The sequence below is a fragment of the Coregonus lavaretus genome, assembly GCF_964263955.1.
Source record: "Coregonus lavaretus genome assembly, chromosome: 22".
Taxonomy (NCBI): Eukaryota; Metazoa; Chordata; class Actinopteri; order Salmoniformes; family Salmonidae; genus Coregonus; species Coregonus lavaretus.
In genome coordinates, this window is record NC_140009.1 from 15030720 (window position 1) to 15047009 (window position 16290).

Genomic DNA, 16290 nt, shown 5'->3' on the forward strand with positions numbered 1-16290 from the left:
ATCACTTATTTTCTCAATTATTTTAATTGCCTCCGCATAGGAGATTCGATTGGTCGCTCTAAGTTTTCCCACCTCAATCTCCAACACCCTTACAGGGCAATCCAGGAACTCAGGATCATGATCCCCACCACAATTGCAACACTGTTGTTCTTCTACACATCCTTTACATTTCTTAATAATAATAATAATATGCCATTTAGCAGACGCTTTTATCCAAAGCGACTTACAGTCATGTGTGCATACATTTTTACGTATGGGTGGTCCCGGGGATCGAACCCACTACCCTGGCGTTACAAGCGCCGTGCTCTACCAATTGAGCTACAGAGGACCACTCTTACACTGCAGTGGTTTGGGAACGAAAGCTCTTACAGCGTATCTTACATAACCAAGCTTCACATGCGTAGGTAGATGCTCTTTATCAAAAAACAACAGGACCGACAGACTTTCTTATTTTTCACCATTCACCCAGCGGGTCAGATGCCGGGCAGAAACCACACCAGGAGGTCCACTGCAATCTTCCTCTGTTCTTCAGAAATACAATGAATCAAAAATAAGACCACTCCTGGTCACTGACAGACTTCACTTTTCCCAGTGCATACTTCACCATTTGACACCTCAAAAGGTTTTCCCACATGCATCCTTACTCAACAAACGCATCCCAACAAGAAGTGAATCATTATCATTCATATAAGTATCCTCCACTCCAATTTTAGACAATTTCCTTTTTGTTCCAGTTTTCAACACTACTGTTGTCAATTCGGGACATTCATTTTCACCAACTTTGCTCGATGCGCTGCTTGATTCAAACTCAGCATCCACTTCCGGCATTTTACTCCCTCTTCCCCACACCTGTCTGTCCGAAGCTTCATTACACACAAGACCTGCGCCCCGACCTCTACTGTATTCTTTGTTTTTTTTCTTCCACTCTTCTGCCCGCTTTTTGCAATGCACCAATCAACTCAAACAGATGGCTCTGCAGTGCATCACAAACAGAAGGCTCGTAATAGCCAATCACAACACAGGACTGGCCAATGACAGGAATTTGTTAGTTTGTCCATCACTCCAGTGAATGTGACCAATCTAAGGTTTCTAGACACGCACCCGCCTTTAAGCCAGACCCCATCAGCCTGAAATCCAAGCCCAAAGGTGCCAAGACTTGAGAGAGAACAATTTGAGAAATTGAGAGTGAAAACGTGACAATGATAAGTTACTATTGCTGGTGGACAATTGAATGCGTTCAAATAAAGTTTTTACATGTTTGAATCACGTTTCTTTGATTACAGTTCTATATGTACTGTTTAAGACATTTAAATTTTTGATCTGTGACAATTATGTTCTGCTCGCTCAAAGTCACACTTGCAACCTCTCAAGTTTACTTTGCGCTCTCGGCGGGCCTGTGCCCTTCTGGGACACGTCCTGACCTCTGCTCGGGCGACCACATTTCTTGTCGCCTCTGTTTGCTCGCGCAATGATGTTTCATCTTGCTCGCGCGCGCCATCTAGTGCTCGTTTATTTATTGAATTGGATTTGACACCATACCGGCGATGCTGTAGAAGTGATCATGAACCAGTTACGCACCCTGAGGATATTGCAACATTATGTTTGTGCTGTTGGCACGCTATGTCACAATATGAACTGTGGTCTGCGCTTGCCGTTGTTACGTTTGTATTATTTATTTTGTTGCGTCTCTGACGAGTCAAATCGTTACATTGGATCTTTCTGACCGTTGAGGAGTACTGCACTCTGCCTCTAGGTTGTGTCATTGATATACATTTAGGTTGTTTGGTGCACACTGCTCTCACACGGATTCCAAAGATTTGTATAAATAAGCCAAGATAGACCACAGCCTGTCGTATCCAATGGGAACAAATTAAACATAGTGGGTCAAACAAGCAAGGAGGTGGGTAGAGCCAAGCACGAGCTAGCGATATCCTATTGGCGCGTTCTGGCATGTATTTGCATATTTCCGTTAGGGAACGCCTATTATGTTAAGTGCATGTGTGAAATAACTCAATTTGCCCTTGCATTCCTTCTAAAGAAAGCAATTTCTTACAACTTTGTCAAAGGGTAAACTCTATTTGACGTAGTACACTCTGTTCGTAATATATTCTAGTTTGGGAAACAGAAAATTATATTGAAATCAAATCTTTCCTCGATGATAAAATTAGCAGAATGTCAGCCAAAATCCATCTTGCTCCATTTTATTCCCACTGCCGGACACTGGGCTTCCTCTCATCACCATATGGTAGCGAGTGGAAACGCCAACCGGATGCTTCACATTTATACATCCGGTGAAATATCTGGCTCTTTGTTCTATCTGCGCGGAAGCTCAAAAGCAGTCAAAATGGCTACGACCATGTCATGGGGATCATATCTCCTCATTCATGTAGTAATATTTTCATGGTATGTCTTTACCTTATCGGCGAATTGCTCATTGAAAATCACAGAGGGCCACCCAGGAGCTAAAACATATGGAGGCCGCTGGAAATATCTGACTTTCCTCAATCTGGTGAGTGTGGTTGGTGGCTACTCTTGGTTGTTAACATCGAGGGCGATGCAAACGAAATGTCATTGAATGGGACCTGCAGTAGGCAAAAAAACCGGCACTATGTTAGAAATCGTTTCCATATCTGCGCTATTGTATTACCCTACATCATTTTGGACCTTCCTGTGGCTTCGAGCCAAGTGAGACAATTATATAATTGCAATGCTGTGTTTATATAGCCATGTTGCTAGTGCCGGTGTCCTAAGTAGTCTAACCATTTCTGCATAATTTCCCCAAAGGTTTTGCAGACGGTGTTCTTCGGACTCGTTGTTTTGATTGACATTATCCACCTGATATTGCCATCCAAAAGTTTGAGGTGTGGTGTACCTCTCCTCCTAGTGAAATTAAGAGACACCATTTTCACCATTTGGGCTTTTCCTGTTGGGACAGTAAGTGCCTTTAATGTCTATATTTATATTTTGTGTGTGCGCACATTTGACCACATTTATGAGGTGTATAAGCTACAGTACATCTAAACTATGCTATTACTGATAACATGTTTTGTATTTGGACATAATAACCAATTTTCTCTTCATCTCTAATCCCCAGTTTGTGTTCTTGTCCTTCTGGTTGATATATCACTACAACAGAGAGCTGGTGTTTCCAACATTTCTAGATGACATTATTCCTATCTGGTTGAACCATGCTATGGTAAGTGTCACAATCATGTGCACAAACTGCACATGGTGGACTTTGTACCGACTGTGTGATCCCAATGTATTCAATTAAAGATGGGGCTGTATCCAATTGGCTGTGCTGGTCAGTGGCTTTGTATCACATGGCTCTTTGAAGAGGTCATGTTTTAGTAATTCAAGGGTAGAGTTTTCTGAATAGGATTATAGTCAGATTCACTTAGCTTTGAACAGTCTCTGATAATTCAATTATGGTTGCATTGCATATTAATTAATGTAGCCAGTCACACAGCAATGTAGTGTTGCCAGTGTTTTCCAACCAACTGAGCCATCGAGACCACATTTCAGAGCTACACAAGCTTCATTAGTAATCTGTAAGTGCACAGTGGACACACCTCTCACTCTGTGGCCTCTGTCTCCACTACACCTGTACAGTACACACCTCGTCAGTTTTACAATTTTAATAATAATAATATGCCATTTAGCAGACGCTTTTATCCAAAGCGACTTACAGTCATGCGTGCATACATTATTTTTTTTTGTGAATGGGTGGTCCCGGTGATCGAACCCACTACCTTGGCGTTACAAGCGCCGTGCTCTACCAGCTGAGCTACAGTAGCATACCTTGTCAGAACTGGTTTTAACCAGTTGCGAGCTGTACAAAAGTCTAACAGACACTTGCTGTAGATGTTTCACAAGCAGGCAGTGCTGAGTACATAATGGCCTGACCTCTTCCTCTATTTCTCCAGTCTATCCCATTGTTTCTCAATCTTTTCCAGGGGGTGCATGTTTTTAGTTCTTGCCTAACACTAACATGACTTACCCTTTTTTATGTGGCCAAAATGCATCAACACATGCAATGGACTATTACACATTGTTACACTTGGGGCTATGATGGTAGGGTTGGTTTCTGTCATTCTTTATTTCAGTCATGTCTTTAATCTCTGTTTACAGCATACTGTCATCCTGCCATTGGCGCTGTTGCAGATGTATATTCAGCCTCATAGATACGGCAGCAAGATGAGAGGCATCCTAGGTCTGGCTGTCTTAGCTGTTCTTTATCTGGGATGGTAAGTAAGGTTCTATCAATCACATGAAGTTGTTGTGGTTTGACGAAAAATGCTCTGTGTTTCTTCGAGGCCGTCTCTCTTACTCCTCCACTCTCCTTAACTGAATGTTATGATACTTTTAACAACATTTTGACATCTTCCTATAACCACGCTATTTAATCCCCCCCCCCCCCCACCCCTCAGGGTTCTGTGGGTGCGTCATGCGGCTGGTATCTGGGTGTACCCCATCATGGAGCGCCTGAATTCTGTGGGCCTGGTGATATTCCTGGGGGTGTCGAGCATCACCATGGCCCCCCTCTACCTGCTGGGGGAGAAACTCAACCACAAGATCTGGAGGAGCACTGCCGTATCCGCAGGTGGGACAGCTCTCCGACTGTATGACAGGAAAGGAGAATAACCACACACTGTTTAGATGGACCAACCATTTCAATGTAGCAGTGTTTCTCTCCTAGAGTGCCACAAGGCCTTTGCATTTGATTTGGCAGGGTGTCAAAAGAGGAGGTTACCTTTGGTGTGTCAGTGTGTTGTTCATTAACTACTCTCTACTCTCGTTCTCTCTCTCTGAAAGGACCTCAGAGAAAAAAGAAGAAATAAGTGTGTGCTGGCATGTAAGCTGAGCGCCACAGAGGGGATCAGAGAGGAAAGACAGACAGGACACAGTACCCCCAGCACTGGTCACCTCATCCAAAAGAGACTGGTGAATCTCTTGGTGAAGGTAGAAGTTGCCCCTAGTCACAGATCTAGAATCAGATTACCTTACCCTCAGTCCTATTAATAACATTAGGATTAAACATCTATATCTTATCCTGTATCAATAGTTCGAGTCAACTTTTACCTGCTCAGTATCTCTCAGGCAGCTCTCAGGCAGTGGGCATTATGTGCTTCTATGGTCAGAGGCCAAATTATTTTAAGATTAAATTCAATAATTAGACTTCATTTACGCCACCACAGGATATTGTGCTGTGTCACAGTGAGATAACAGCTCAATATAATATTTTATATTAAGTTGATCCTTATTGGTTGAGTTAAACCATATTGTTCTCTCACCCTCCATGGAGTAGACTTGCGCTGGCATAGTAGAATAAAATGACAGTATAAATACATTTTGTGATTCATTACCTTTATCATGATGCTGTTTCACTTGATACGGTACTGTTGGTTGTGAAAGGCACAGTTCCTTATGTGCACTTGTTATTTTACCTTTTGAATTCATGCTTATACTGTATGTTCACTTTTAGAACACTATGATTCCTTATGTAACTTGGAGGGACGTAAGACCTTGATGAAATTAAATTAAAAGATTTGAATTATATACATTAATGTGACTCCTTTTATTAGGGGAAATAGTTGACATATTGCAATCTGAGCTGCTTTATGACCAAAGTGAGGATTAATTATATTTTACTGCTCTGGAATCCTTGCCTGTCACTGCCATTTGTAGCCAGGTGATGGAGCCATAAGGTCAATGTTTCTCCTCTGCAGGCAACCAGGGTACTACCCCCCCCGTAGTACGTTAATTTAGTTATTGTGTCTGTCCCTGGTTAGGCCTGCCTGGACAGCTGTCCCACACTATGATCTCATTCATCCGGCCAGGCTAATCTTCTCAACAGCATCCTCATCCAGAGGCCATGTATCACTCTCTATTATGTAACACTCCTACACAATTCGATATCTGTACAAAAGAGTGTACAATTAAGCATTGTGTCCTCAGAGGATTCAACAAGACTGAAATACTAAGCTGATCAGATAATACCAGAGATTACAGTAACCTTAAATCCTTCATGAACAATACAATCAGTTAAGTGCAGGACTGTCAATCCACTAATCAATTTATCCTCCTTACCATGTCACACATTCATCAATCATCTGTTGCGAAAGCCATTGTTGGCAACACGTTCTACCCTACCAGAAGGTTCCATCTTACCTCAAGGAGGCTGGAGTTAACACTTTCCCTTCCCAATTACCATTCATGGTTGCAGAATGGCCTGAGATGCGTCAGTGTCGTATCTTTTCCTTCTTAGACGTATCCATAATCATCTTTCAAGTACCTCAGGTAAGCAAATCATGATCGAACTTGACACTGTGCTTCCTATGTCATTCAGGTCCTGCCCCTTACCTGAGTAGGGTAGAGTCGATCTAGACTACAGTGTCTGAACCTGGATATCACAGTCATTGATAGTTGCTTCACTTTGGTTGTTAATCCCATCAACAAATAAATAAATGTACCATAGGATTTTTGTGTGTAGGATTGATATACAGTGCAGCATAGCACCCTGAAAGAACTCCATGAGATTACAGTTAATATTTTGGTGTAAACATACTGTACATTGGATGTATTGATTTCTGATCACATGATATCTCTGGATGATTGATCCGGAGACAGTAATGAAATGACAAATGTTATCTCAGTGTGGTTATGAACTGAAGGGAGTTCAAATCTAGATGGTCAGAGATTACCAGTCATTTTTGCTCTATTGTGAATTTGAGTGGCCACTGGGGCTTTTGCCTGTTGAACCTATTTGTACAGTAATGAGATTAGTGGGTTAATCCAGGAGTCAGGAATAGCCCTCCTACTGCTCCTCCTCCTGAGGGAGGTACAGTACATGACTAAGGAGGAGAGGAGAGGAGAGGAGTGTCCAGGGAGTTGTCTTAATGTCCAGAGCCATGCTACAGATCAATCTACACCACCTCCTTTCTCTGACACCTTTCAATGGAGGCAGCCCAGGATGCTATATTCCCATGGGTCAAAATAGCTGTTCCTGGTGAGCTACATGGCACTGGCAGTCCAGAGATGAGCATAATGGATTCAGTGGATGGTGTCGTTGCCACACCCTCATTTACAGAGATAATCCAGGCTGATTAACTGAAGACCCGGGGTGGTGCAGGACTACTAAAGCTTAGAATGAAAGCATCTGTGCAGACTGCTGTCTGTGGGCATGTGGAGTCGTTTTATGTTGATGTCTGAAGATGCTGACGATCACTAGCTCCACATCCTTGTTGCTGCAGGTGTAAGTGCTGATTATACTTTATCTTACTATTTTGAGGTTGCTGTTACTTTGTTTGTTAATGTGATTAGGTTTTTATCTTAGACTAACCTGTGTGTGTGTGTGTCAAGGCACTGCCATGTCAGTGGAGGTCTGCCTGAGTATTCCGTCATCTAGTACTCCACCCTCAGACAAGCAGTGGAGTCCCCTACCTCTTCATGGAGTCAGGTATGCCTTCAATATATATCATAGAGGATAATATAGCTAGTACTGTTAACAAAAATAATTGTTCAGTATGTATGAAAAGTTGAAATAGGTTGTTGTGTTGCTATTTCTACAGTAATTCAGTTACGTCTGGTGGAGTGTGCCAGACAGATTAGCTAGCTGTAAATGGCTGAACACCTCATACTTAAGCTTGACACTACTTCTTTACATTGTGAACACCTCATACTTAAACTTTACACTACTTATTTACAGTGTGCTAATCCAATCACAGATGTTGATTCTGCAGTTTGTTTCAGAAAGAAGAAACACTGTAGTGTATGCTTTACCTGTATGGTAGTCCATTGAAGTATCAGTTATTTCCAAAATGTCTCCACAAGCAGACTGCAACATAAAATATAATTCTGAGCGCGAACTGCTGAGCTCAGATGGTTGAAGTGACAGAGGATGATATTCTACAAACACCACCATCCCACCACCCTTGATAACACCCCTCGTCTCTCCTCTAAAACCCCCAATCCTCCCTGTGTCCCCCAGTCATGACCCCCCGGGCGAAGTACACGTTGGTCGGGGAGGTGATACGTCACGTCATCCCTTTGCCCACACAGTGCTCCATATGGTGTGGAGGTCTGAACTGCAAGTATGAGAACCCTGACTGCTGGAGCGAGGACAAGCAGGCCATCAAAGGCCTCTACTCCTCCTGGTAGGAATCAGAAAGGCTCTATGAAAATGTGTATGTTGAATGTAAATGGATTATACCCATAAGTTTAATGCAGAAACATGCCTTTCTTTTCAGGGTCACGGAGAACCTACTTGCCATGGCCAGGCCCTCTACTGCATTAATAGAAAAGTACAACATCATTGACCAATTTAAAAGGTAATTTAATAGACCTACTATTTCTGGGTTTGCTCTCCTCATAAATCAGTTCAATACAGCTAGTAAATATAAAATAATAGATGTGTGTATGTATGTGTATATATATACAGTGGGGGGAAAAAGTATTTAGTCCCTCCAAAGATTTTCTATGGGGTTGAGATCTGGAGACTGGCTAGGCCACTCCAGGACCTTGAAATGCTTCTTACGAAGCCACTCCTTCGTTGCCCGGGCGGTGTGTTTGGGATCATTGTCATGCTGAAAGACCCAGCCACGTTTCATCTTCAATGCCCTTGCTGATGGAAGGAGGTTTTCACTCAAAATCTCACGATACATGGCCCCATTCATTCTTTCCTTTACACGGATCAGTCGTCCTGGTCCCTTTGCAGAAAAACAGCCCCAAAGCATGATGTTTCCACCCCCATGCTTCACAGTAGGTATGGTGTTCTTTGGATGCAACTCAGCATTCTTTGTCCTCCAAACACGACGAGTTGAGTTTTTACCAAAAAGTTCTATTTTGGTTTCATCTGACCATATGATATTCTCCCAATCGTCTTCTGGATCATCCAAATGCAGTCTAGCAAACTTCAGACGGGCCTGGACATGTACTGGCTTAAGCAGGGGGACACGTCTGGCACTGCAGGATTTGAGTCCCTGGCGGCGTAGTGTGTTACTGATGGTAGGCTTTGTTACTTTGGTCCCAGCTCTCTGCAGGTCATTCACTAGGTCCCCCCATATGGTTCTGGGATTTTTGCTCACCGTTCTTTTGATCATTTTGACCCCACGGGGTGAGAACTTGCGTGGAGCCCCAGATCGAGGGAGATTATCAGTGGTCTTGTATGTCTTCCATTTCCTAATAATTGCTCCCACAGTTTATTTCTTCAAACCAAGCTGCTTACCTATTGCAGATTCAGTCTTCCCACCCTGGTGCAGGTATACAATTTTGTTTCTGGTGTCCTTTGACAGCTCTTTGGTCTTGGCCATAGTGGAGTTTGGAGTGTGACTGTTTGAGGTTGTGGACAGGTGTCTTTTATACTGATAACAAGTTCAAACAGGTGCCATTAATACAGGTAACGAGTGGAGGACAGAGGAGCCTCTTAAAGAAGAAGTTACAGGTCTGTGAGAGCCAGAAATCTTGCTTGTTTGTAGGTGACCAAATACTTATTTTCCACCATAATTTGCAAATAAATTCATTAAAAATCCTACAATGTGATTTTCTGTATTTATTTTTCTCAATTTGTCTGTCATAGTTGACGTGTACCTATGATGAAAATTACAGGCCTCTCTCATCTTTTTAAGTGGGAGAACTTGCACAATTGGTGGCTGACTAAATACTTTTTTTCCCCACTGTAGATGTGGCCTGAAGACTGTGATAAACCTGCAGAGACCAGGGGAACACGCCAGCTGTGGTCCCAACACACTGGAACCAGAGAGTGGATTCTCCTACCGACCTGAGGTGTTGATGGAGAATGACAGTAAGTTTATGACTTTCTCTACAATGAGGAAAACTAAAGAAGGCCAAGGCAAACATACAATGAGAATGGTTAAATAATGACTGTCCTTATACTCTAGTATATTTCTATAACTTTGGATGGAATGACTACGGGGTGGCCTCCCTCACATCCATCCTGGACATGGTGAAAGTTATGTCCTTTGCGATTCAGGAGGGGAAAATGGCTGTCCACTGTCATGCTGGTCTGGGAAGAACAGGTAATGTAGTATAGGACAAAAAGGTTTATGACAGTCACAGTAATCAAATGACTATGCTTTGTGGTCACGACTGACCATCACGCTGATGGTTTTGCATGTGTCTTCTCTCAGGTGTGTTGTTAGCGTGTTACCTGGTCTTCGCCACCAGGATGACCGCTGACCAGGCCATCGTGTTTGTACGTTCCAAACGTCCCAACTCCATCCAGACCAGAGGTCAGCTGTATTGCGTGCGGGAGTTTGCCCAGTTCCTGGTCCCCGTCAGGAGTATTTTCTCCTGTGCTGAGCCCAGGACTAACCCAGTGACCCTGTCCCAGTTCCTGACCCGCCAGGGACACATGCTGCACGGCTATGAGCGCCGGGAGCTCAGGCACCTGCCCAAGATCATCCAGGTGATCTGCAAGCTGCTGCTGGACATCGCTGAGCACTCTCAGGTCATCGAGGAGGACATGCTGGACATCCCTGACATGACGGCCGAGGAGGAGATGGAGTTTGAGCGGTACCGCGACTTTGGCTTCACCAAGGGTAGCTTCGGGGGAGGCAGCATGGGGGGCCAGCCCCGCTTACCGGGACCCCCAACCAAACACCGACACGCCAACGAACCGGCCCTCTTCTACCACCGCAAGAGCCTGAGCTACAGCGAGTCGGACCTGCAGAGGCTAGGCTGTGAGCTCCATCTGCTGACCCAACCTCTCTCCAACTCTCTGTCCTCTAGCAACGTGCCTGTGGCCTGTTCTCCCTCCCTGAACTCCCTGCCTAGAACCCTGGCCACAGGCAGCCACGTCACCACCACATACAGCTCCCAAAATGGATCCCTCCCCCATGGGTCCCTCTGGGAGCAGAAGAGCCTGGCGGAGGGATCCCCACTCCTAAAGAAGAGTCAGAAAGCCTGCCAGCGCAGCGAGTCCGAGTGCCACCCCAAGCAGAAAACGTTTGGCAGCATGTTGTTAAGCTGGAAGAAGAAGCAGAGGGAGAAGTTAGCAAACAATGGGAATGTGTCTCAGATAGAGGAGTCAGAGGTGCCCTTCATCACCATCCAGACAGAGCTGTCCAAGGAGGCCAGGCGGCAGCTGGTGGCCCAGGCTCTGGCTGTGGATCTGGAGCTGGATGGAGAGGAGGAGCACAGGGACAGACTCCACGCCTGGCAGGTAGGAACTCCATATTCAATCCCATCATTTAAAAAATACTGTACATACAATATAACAATCTCGATATACTGAAATATTATAAGACGTGATGGTACTTATAGAGTAACATAGCACAATTGACGAATCATGTTTACCTGAACCTTATCTGACAACTACATTTGTACATGCAGTGAGGGAAAAAAGTATTTGATCCCCTGCTGATTTTGTACGTTTGCCCACTGACAAATAAATGATCAGTCTATAATTTTAATGGTAGGTTTATTTGAACAGTGGGAGACAGAATAACAACAAAAAAATCGAGAAAAACGCATGTCAAAAATTGTATACATTGATTTGCATTTTAATGAGGGAAATAAGTATTTGACCCCTCTGCAAAACATGACTTAGTACTTGGTGGCAAAACCCTTGTTGGCAATCACAGAGGTCAGACATTTTGTGTAGTTGGCCACCAGGTTTGCACACATCTCAGGAGGGATTTTGTCCCACTCCTCTTTGCAGATCTTCTTCAAGTCATTAAGATTTTGAGGCTGACGTTTGGCAACTCGAACCTTCAGCTCCCTCCACAGATTTTCTATGGGATTAAGGTCTGGAGACTGGCTAGGCCACTCCAGGACCTTAATGTGCTTCTTCTTGAGCCACTCCTTTGTTGCCTTGGCCGTGTGTTTTGGGTCATTGTCATGCTGGAATACCCACCCACGACCCATTTTCAATGCCCTGGCTGAGGGAAGGAGGTTCTCAACTAAGATTTGATGGTACATGGCCCCATCCATCGTCCCTTTGATGCGGTGAAGTTGTCCTGTCCCCTTAGCAGAAATACACCCCCAAAGCATAATGTTTCCACCTCCATGTTTGACGGTGGGGATGGTGTTCTTGGGGTCATAGGCAGCATTTTTCCTCCTCCAAACACGGCGAGTTGAGTTGATACCAAAAAGAGCTCGATTTTGGTCTCATCTGACCACAACACTTTCACCCAGTTCTCCTCTGAATCATTCAGATGTTCATTGGCAAACTTCAGATGGCCCCTTTATATGTGCTTTCTTGAGCAGGGGGACCTTGCGGGCGCTGCAGGATTTCAGTCCTTTACGGCGTAGTGTGTTACCAATTGTTTTCTTGGTGACTATGGTCCCAGCTGCCTTGAGATCATTGACAAGATCCTCCCGTGTAGTTCTGGGCTGATTCCTCACCGTTCTCATGATCATTGCAACTCCACGAGGTGAGATCTTGCATGGAGCCCCAGGCCGAGGGAGATTGACAGTTATTTTGTGTTTCTTCCATTTGCGAATAATCGCACCAACTGTTGTCACCTTCTCACCAAGCTGCTTGGAGATGGTCTTGTAGCCCATTCCAGCCTTGTGTAAGTCTACAATATTGTCCCTGACATCCTTGGATAGCTCTTTGGTCTTGGCCATGGTGGAGAGTTTGGAATCTGATTGATTGATTGCTTCTGTGGACAGGTGTCTTTTATACAGGTAACAAGCTGAGATTAGGAGCACTTCCTTTAACAGTGTGCTCCTAATCTCAGCTCGTCACCTGTATAAAAGACACCTGGGAGCCAGAAATCTTTCTGATTGAGAGAGGGTCAAATACTTATTTCCCTCATTAAAATGCAAATCAATTTATAACATTTTGACATGCGTTTTTTCTGGATTGTTTTGTTATTCTGTCTCTCACTCTTCAAATAAACCTACCATTAAAATTATAGACGGATAATTTCTTTGTCAGTGGGCAAACGTACAAAATCAGCAGGGGATCAAATACTTTTTTCCCTCACTGTAAAGGAAATTCATATAGGTTTGATTTTCCTTTTTGATACTGCAGTGCCATTAGGTTAGCTCCACTAGGCCTTTTGTGTGCTTGGGCGGCACTGATTTGTCTATTCTGTATGTGATTGCAGTCCGGGTTAAACATGGGAGGGGCGTGGGAGAGGCTGTGTACATTGGAGAAGGACCCATTTGTGCTCTCTGGGCTCATGTGGACCTGGCTGGAGCAGCTGAAGGAGCCAGTCATCTCCATCAAGGATGTACAAAAACTGGACCTTAACGACAGTGACCCTGCAAACCCAGAGGCTGTCTTCAAACCACTGGACCAGGTCAGCAGCACTTATTGTAAGCCACATCAGGGCTTCTCACTCTTGGCCCAATCCTACTGTACATGATAGATCTACCACAGAAAACTTGGAATTACTGAATACTGTGTGAATCTACTGACTACTTCTGTTCAGTTAACCTATTCATTTGGGGGCCGGCAGCTGCCTAGAGGTTAGAGGACCAGCAGCCGAAAGCCCCGGGCAGGGCAACACAAAAATGGGAATGGAACTGAACTGGCAGCTGGAAGGCTGCTGGTCTCTGATCCAATGGACTATCTACCTTGAGCAAGGCACTTAACCCCACATAATTGTTCCCCATCCAGGGGCACTGCACTGTTTCTGGGGGTGTTGGGAAAGGCAGAAGACACATTTTTGTTCAACAATAGTTGTTTTTTAATCTATTTGATCACACCCCCTCCAGGCTCCCAGGGAGATGTTGGTGTGCATTCTGGACTGTATGGCTCATGTTCTCACAATACCAGAAGAGGTGGAGGCTGCTTTCCTGGAGCGCACCATCAAGGCTTTCACAAAGGTAGAATACTAGATGATGTAGCGTTCTCCCTTTTAACCACAGTCGTTTTTTAAAAGTTTCAATGGGTATAAACAGCTTTTTTGACTCTTCACAGATGGGAAAATGCTCAGCGGTGTATCCGGCCTTGGCAGAGATCCTCAAGCTGGTCCTACATGACATGAGGTTTACAGCCATAGAGGAGGATGAGGGACCATTTATGCCTCCCGTCCCTATGATTCTGATCCCATAGCCCTGCTGGATTCTGTTCCAGACCGTCCCTATGATGCTGATCCCATAGCCCTGCTGGATTCTGTTCCAGACCGTCCCTATGATGCTGATCCCATAGCCCTGCTGGATTCTGTTCCAGACCGTCCCTATGATGCTGATCCCATAGCCCTGCTGGATTCTGTTCCAGACCGTCCCTATGATGCTGATCCCATAGCCCTGCTGGATTCTGTTCCAGACCGTCCCTATGATGCTGATCCCATAGCCCTGCTGGATTCTGTTCCAGACCGTCCCTATGATGCTGATCCCATAGCCCTGCTGGATTCTGTTCCAGACCGTCCCTATGATTCTGATCCCATAGCCCTGCTGGATTCTGTTCCAGACCGTCCCTATGATGCTGATCCCATAGCCCTGCTGGATTCTGTTCCAGACCGTCCCTATGATTCTGATCCCATAGCCCTGCTGGATTCTGTTCCAGACCGTCCCTATGCATAGACTTGTTATATATCAAACAGCCATATGTTGTGCCTTCCTGCGCAGTTTGGATTGTTTTGAATCCACTGTTTTTGTTATTTTGTCATCACATATTGTACTTTAAGTGTATTGTATATAAACGATTACTTGTTTACCTCAATATTGTACAATTTACAATGCAGACCCAAGGAAATGCAGTTTATTTGAGAGTTTAAAATTAAAAAAGTGTCAGTTTGATTTTGTTAAGCAGATCAAGGTGGAGTATTTGTTACAGTATATGCCTTAAAGACTTTTAGTTATATTGAACATGTAACATCCAACACAGGAATTGAAATACTTCATCTCCACATAAAGCCAGCTCAGTGACTATCACCATCCCTGTACAGAAATGTGGTATTACACAAAAATAAAGTATAATGGCACAGTAAACTGCAATGGTTTTCCCATTCATTCTTGCATGTGCAGGCTTAACATAATGGCAATATTAATCTGAATTAGTTATTGATTACAATGTCAATTGCATAAACAAATTGTTTATAAAGCAGGCACAATACCAATGATTAAACTACTCGTAAACATGTAGACATTTCATTGCCTGGTGCGAACTGCTGTAGCACCTGCGAAGTCCTCCCAGAGGGCAGTGTTGCTCAAGAGTTGAAAGAGTGCCTTCAGGACATCCTATCAACTGCTTCCACTGAGGCCACAATGCTCGAGTAATCACAGACCACATTGCGAACGCTCTGTAAACACAAGACATTAAATGTACATCCAGTTCATCACTACAGTACATCAATCCAACATTAAATACTGAGCCAGAATGTACTATTTTATTTGTTTCCATGACGGATGGAAATGTCTTTCTGTACCTGGACATGGAGTGAGAGCCTAGGGGAGAATATGTTGATCTAGAACACTGCAGATGTGTGGTTTCCCAATACTATGTATAGTGCAGACATGCGTTTCCCTGATACTAGTAGAGCACCTAATCAAACAGTCCAATTATATCCATGGTTATTATCATCTGTAGTAGATACGCACAACAAATAAGAGTGAAAAGTTTACCACATAAATGGAGGAGATTGGTCCATTATGGTCCTTGAAGCTACTCTTTTTGGCATGGCTAGCTAGATGGCTAATTGTTTTTGTTCGAATTATGCATCTGGATACTACCTAGTAGTGGGGATTCGACTCCAAATGAATTGATTCGTCAACTCCTTGCCCGTCGACTCCCATTTCTGGGTGTCAAACTGGAATCGACTCCTACCATTCAGTATTTTTGCAACGGAGGAAACTACGGTACTTTCCGTAGTCTACTTCGAGAACACGAACTTTCGCATCTTTCACAGCAAAGAAAGAGCAGGCAATCATAGGTAGGTATGTCAGCCACTAGGCAGACAGTCCGAACCGTGCATCGATAATCAAAAGATATAGGCTACCGCAATGCTGTATTTCGCAATTTCCCCCACCCTAGCTAGTTAACATTAGCGTTATACATCTAGCTATTTTACATATTGAACTTCCGTCCTCTCAGGCCAGGGTCACAACAATGTATGAATTAATGGTTGGATCAGAATCGCCATTATAATCATTGGCCAGTACGGAGAATTAAGTAAAACGACAAGTCCAAATCCCTATCTGCATCCATGGCAAATGTAGGAAAGGGCCAATTTTTGCTAGCTAGCTAGCCACCGGAAGAAAACAACACAAGGAGATGCAACAATTCAAGTTATTTATGTTAATGAAATATGCTTTCCAAGCGATTTGATTGGAGAGACGCCAAATCAAAGCTGGCTTCTCTTAACACTTTTTTTT

The 16290-nt window shown here is 44.0% G+C and overlaps 2 protein-coding genes across 3 annotated transcripts; both read left to right on the forward strand.

Annotated features, from left to right (window-relative positions):
* Window positions 1-2254: 2254 nt before the first annotated feature.
* On the forward strand, window positions 2255-5559 carry LOC311150210 (androgen-dependent TFPI-regulating protein-like). The gene is made up of 6 exons (XM_084187565.1): window positions 2255-2509; window positions 2785-2934; window positions 3095-3196; window positions 4132-4247; window positions 4431-4603; window positions 4816-5559. Exons 1-6 carry the CDS (start codon window positions 2270-2272, stop codon window positions 4839-4841), a joined length of 807 nt encoding a protein of 268 aa, XP_084043691.1. The 5' UTR covers window positions 2255-2269; the 3' UTR covers window positions 4842-5559.
* A 1385-nt stretch (window positions 5560-6944) lies between these two features.
* Window positions 6945-14901, forward strand: ptpdc1b (protein tyrosine phosphatase domain containing 1b). 2 transcript variants are annotated; one of them, XM_084187566.1, is made up of 10 exons: window positions 6945-7459; window positions 7991-8156; window positions 8250-8330; window positions 9681-9802; window positions 9900-10037; window positions 10149-11182; window positions 13077-13271; window positions 13690-13800; window positions 13895-14005; window positions 14051-14901. In XM_084187566.1, exons 1-10 carry the CDS (start codon window positions 7450-7452, stop codon window positions 14075-14077), a joined length of 1995 nt encoding a protein of 664 aa, XP_084043692.1. In that variant the 5' UTR covers window positions 6945-7449; the 3' UTR covers window positions 14078-14901. The 2 variants fall into 2 exon arrangements, with proteins under 2 accessions (XP_084043692.1, XP_084043693.1); XM_084187567.1 differs by lacking the exon at window positions 14051-14901 and having other exon boundaries at window positions 13077-13287; window positions 13895-14041.
* The last annotated feature ends 1389 nt before the right edge of the window (window positions 14902-16290 follow it).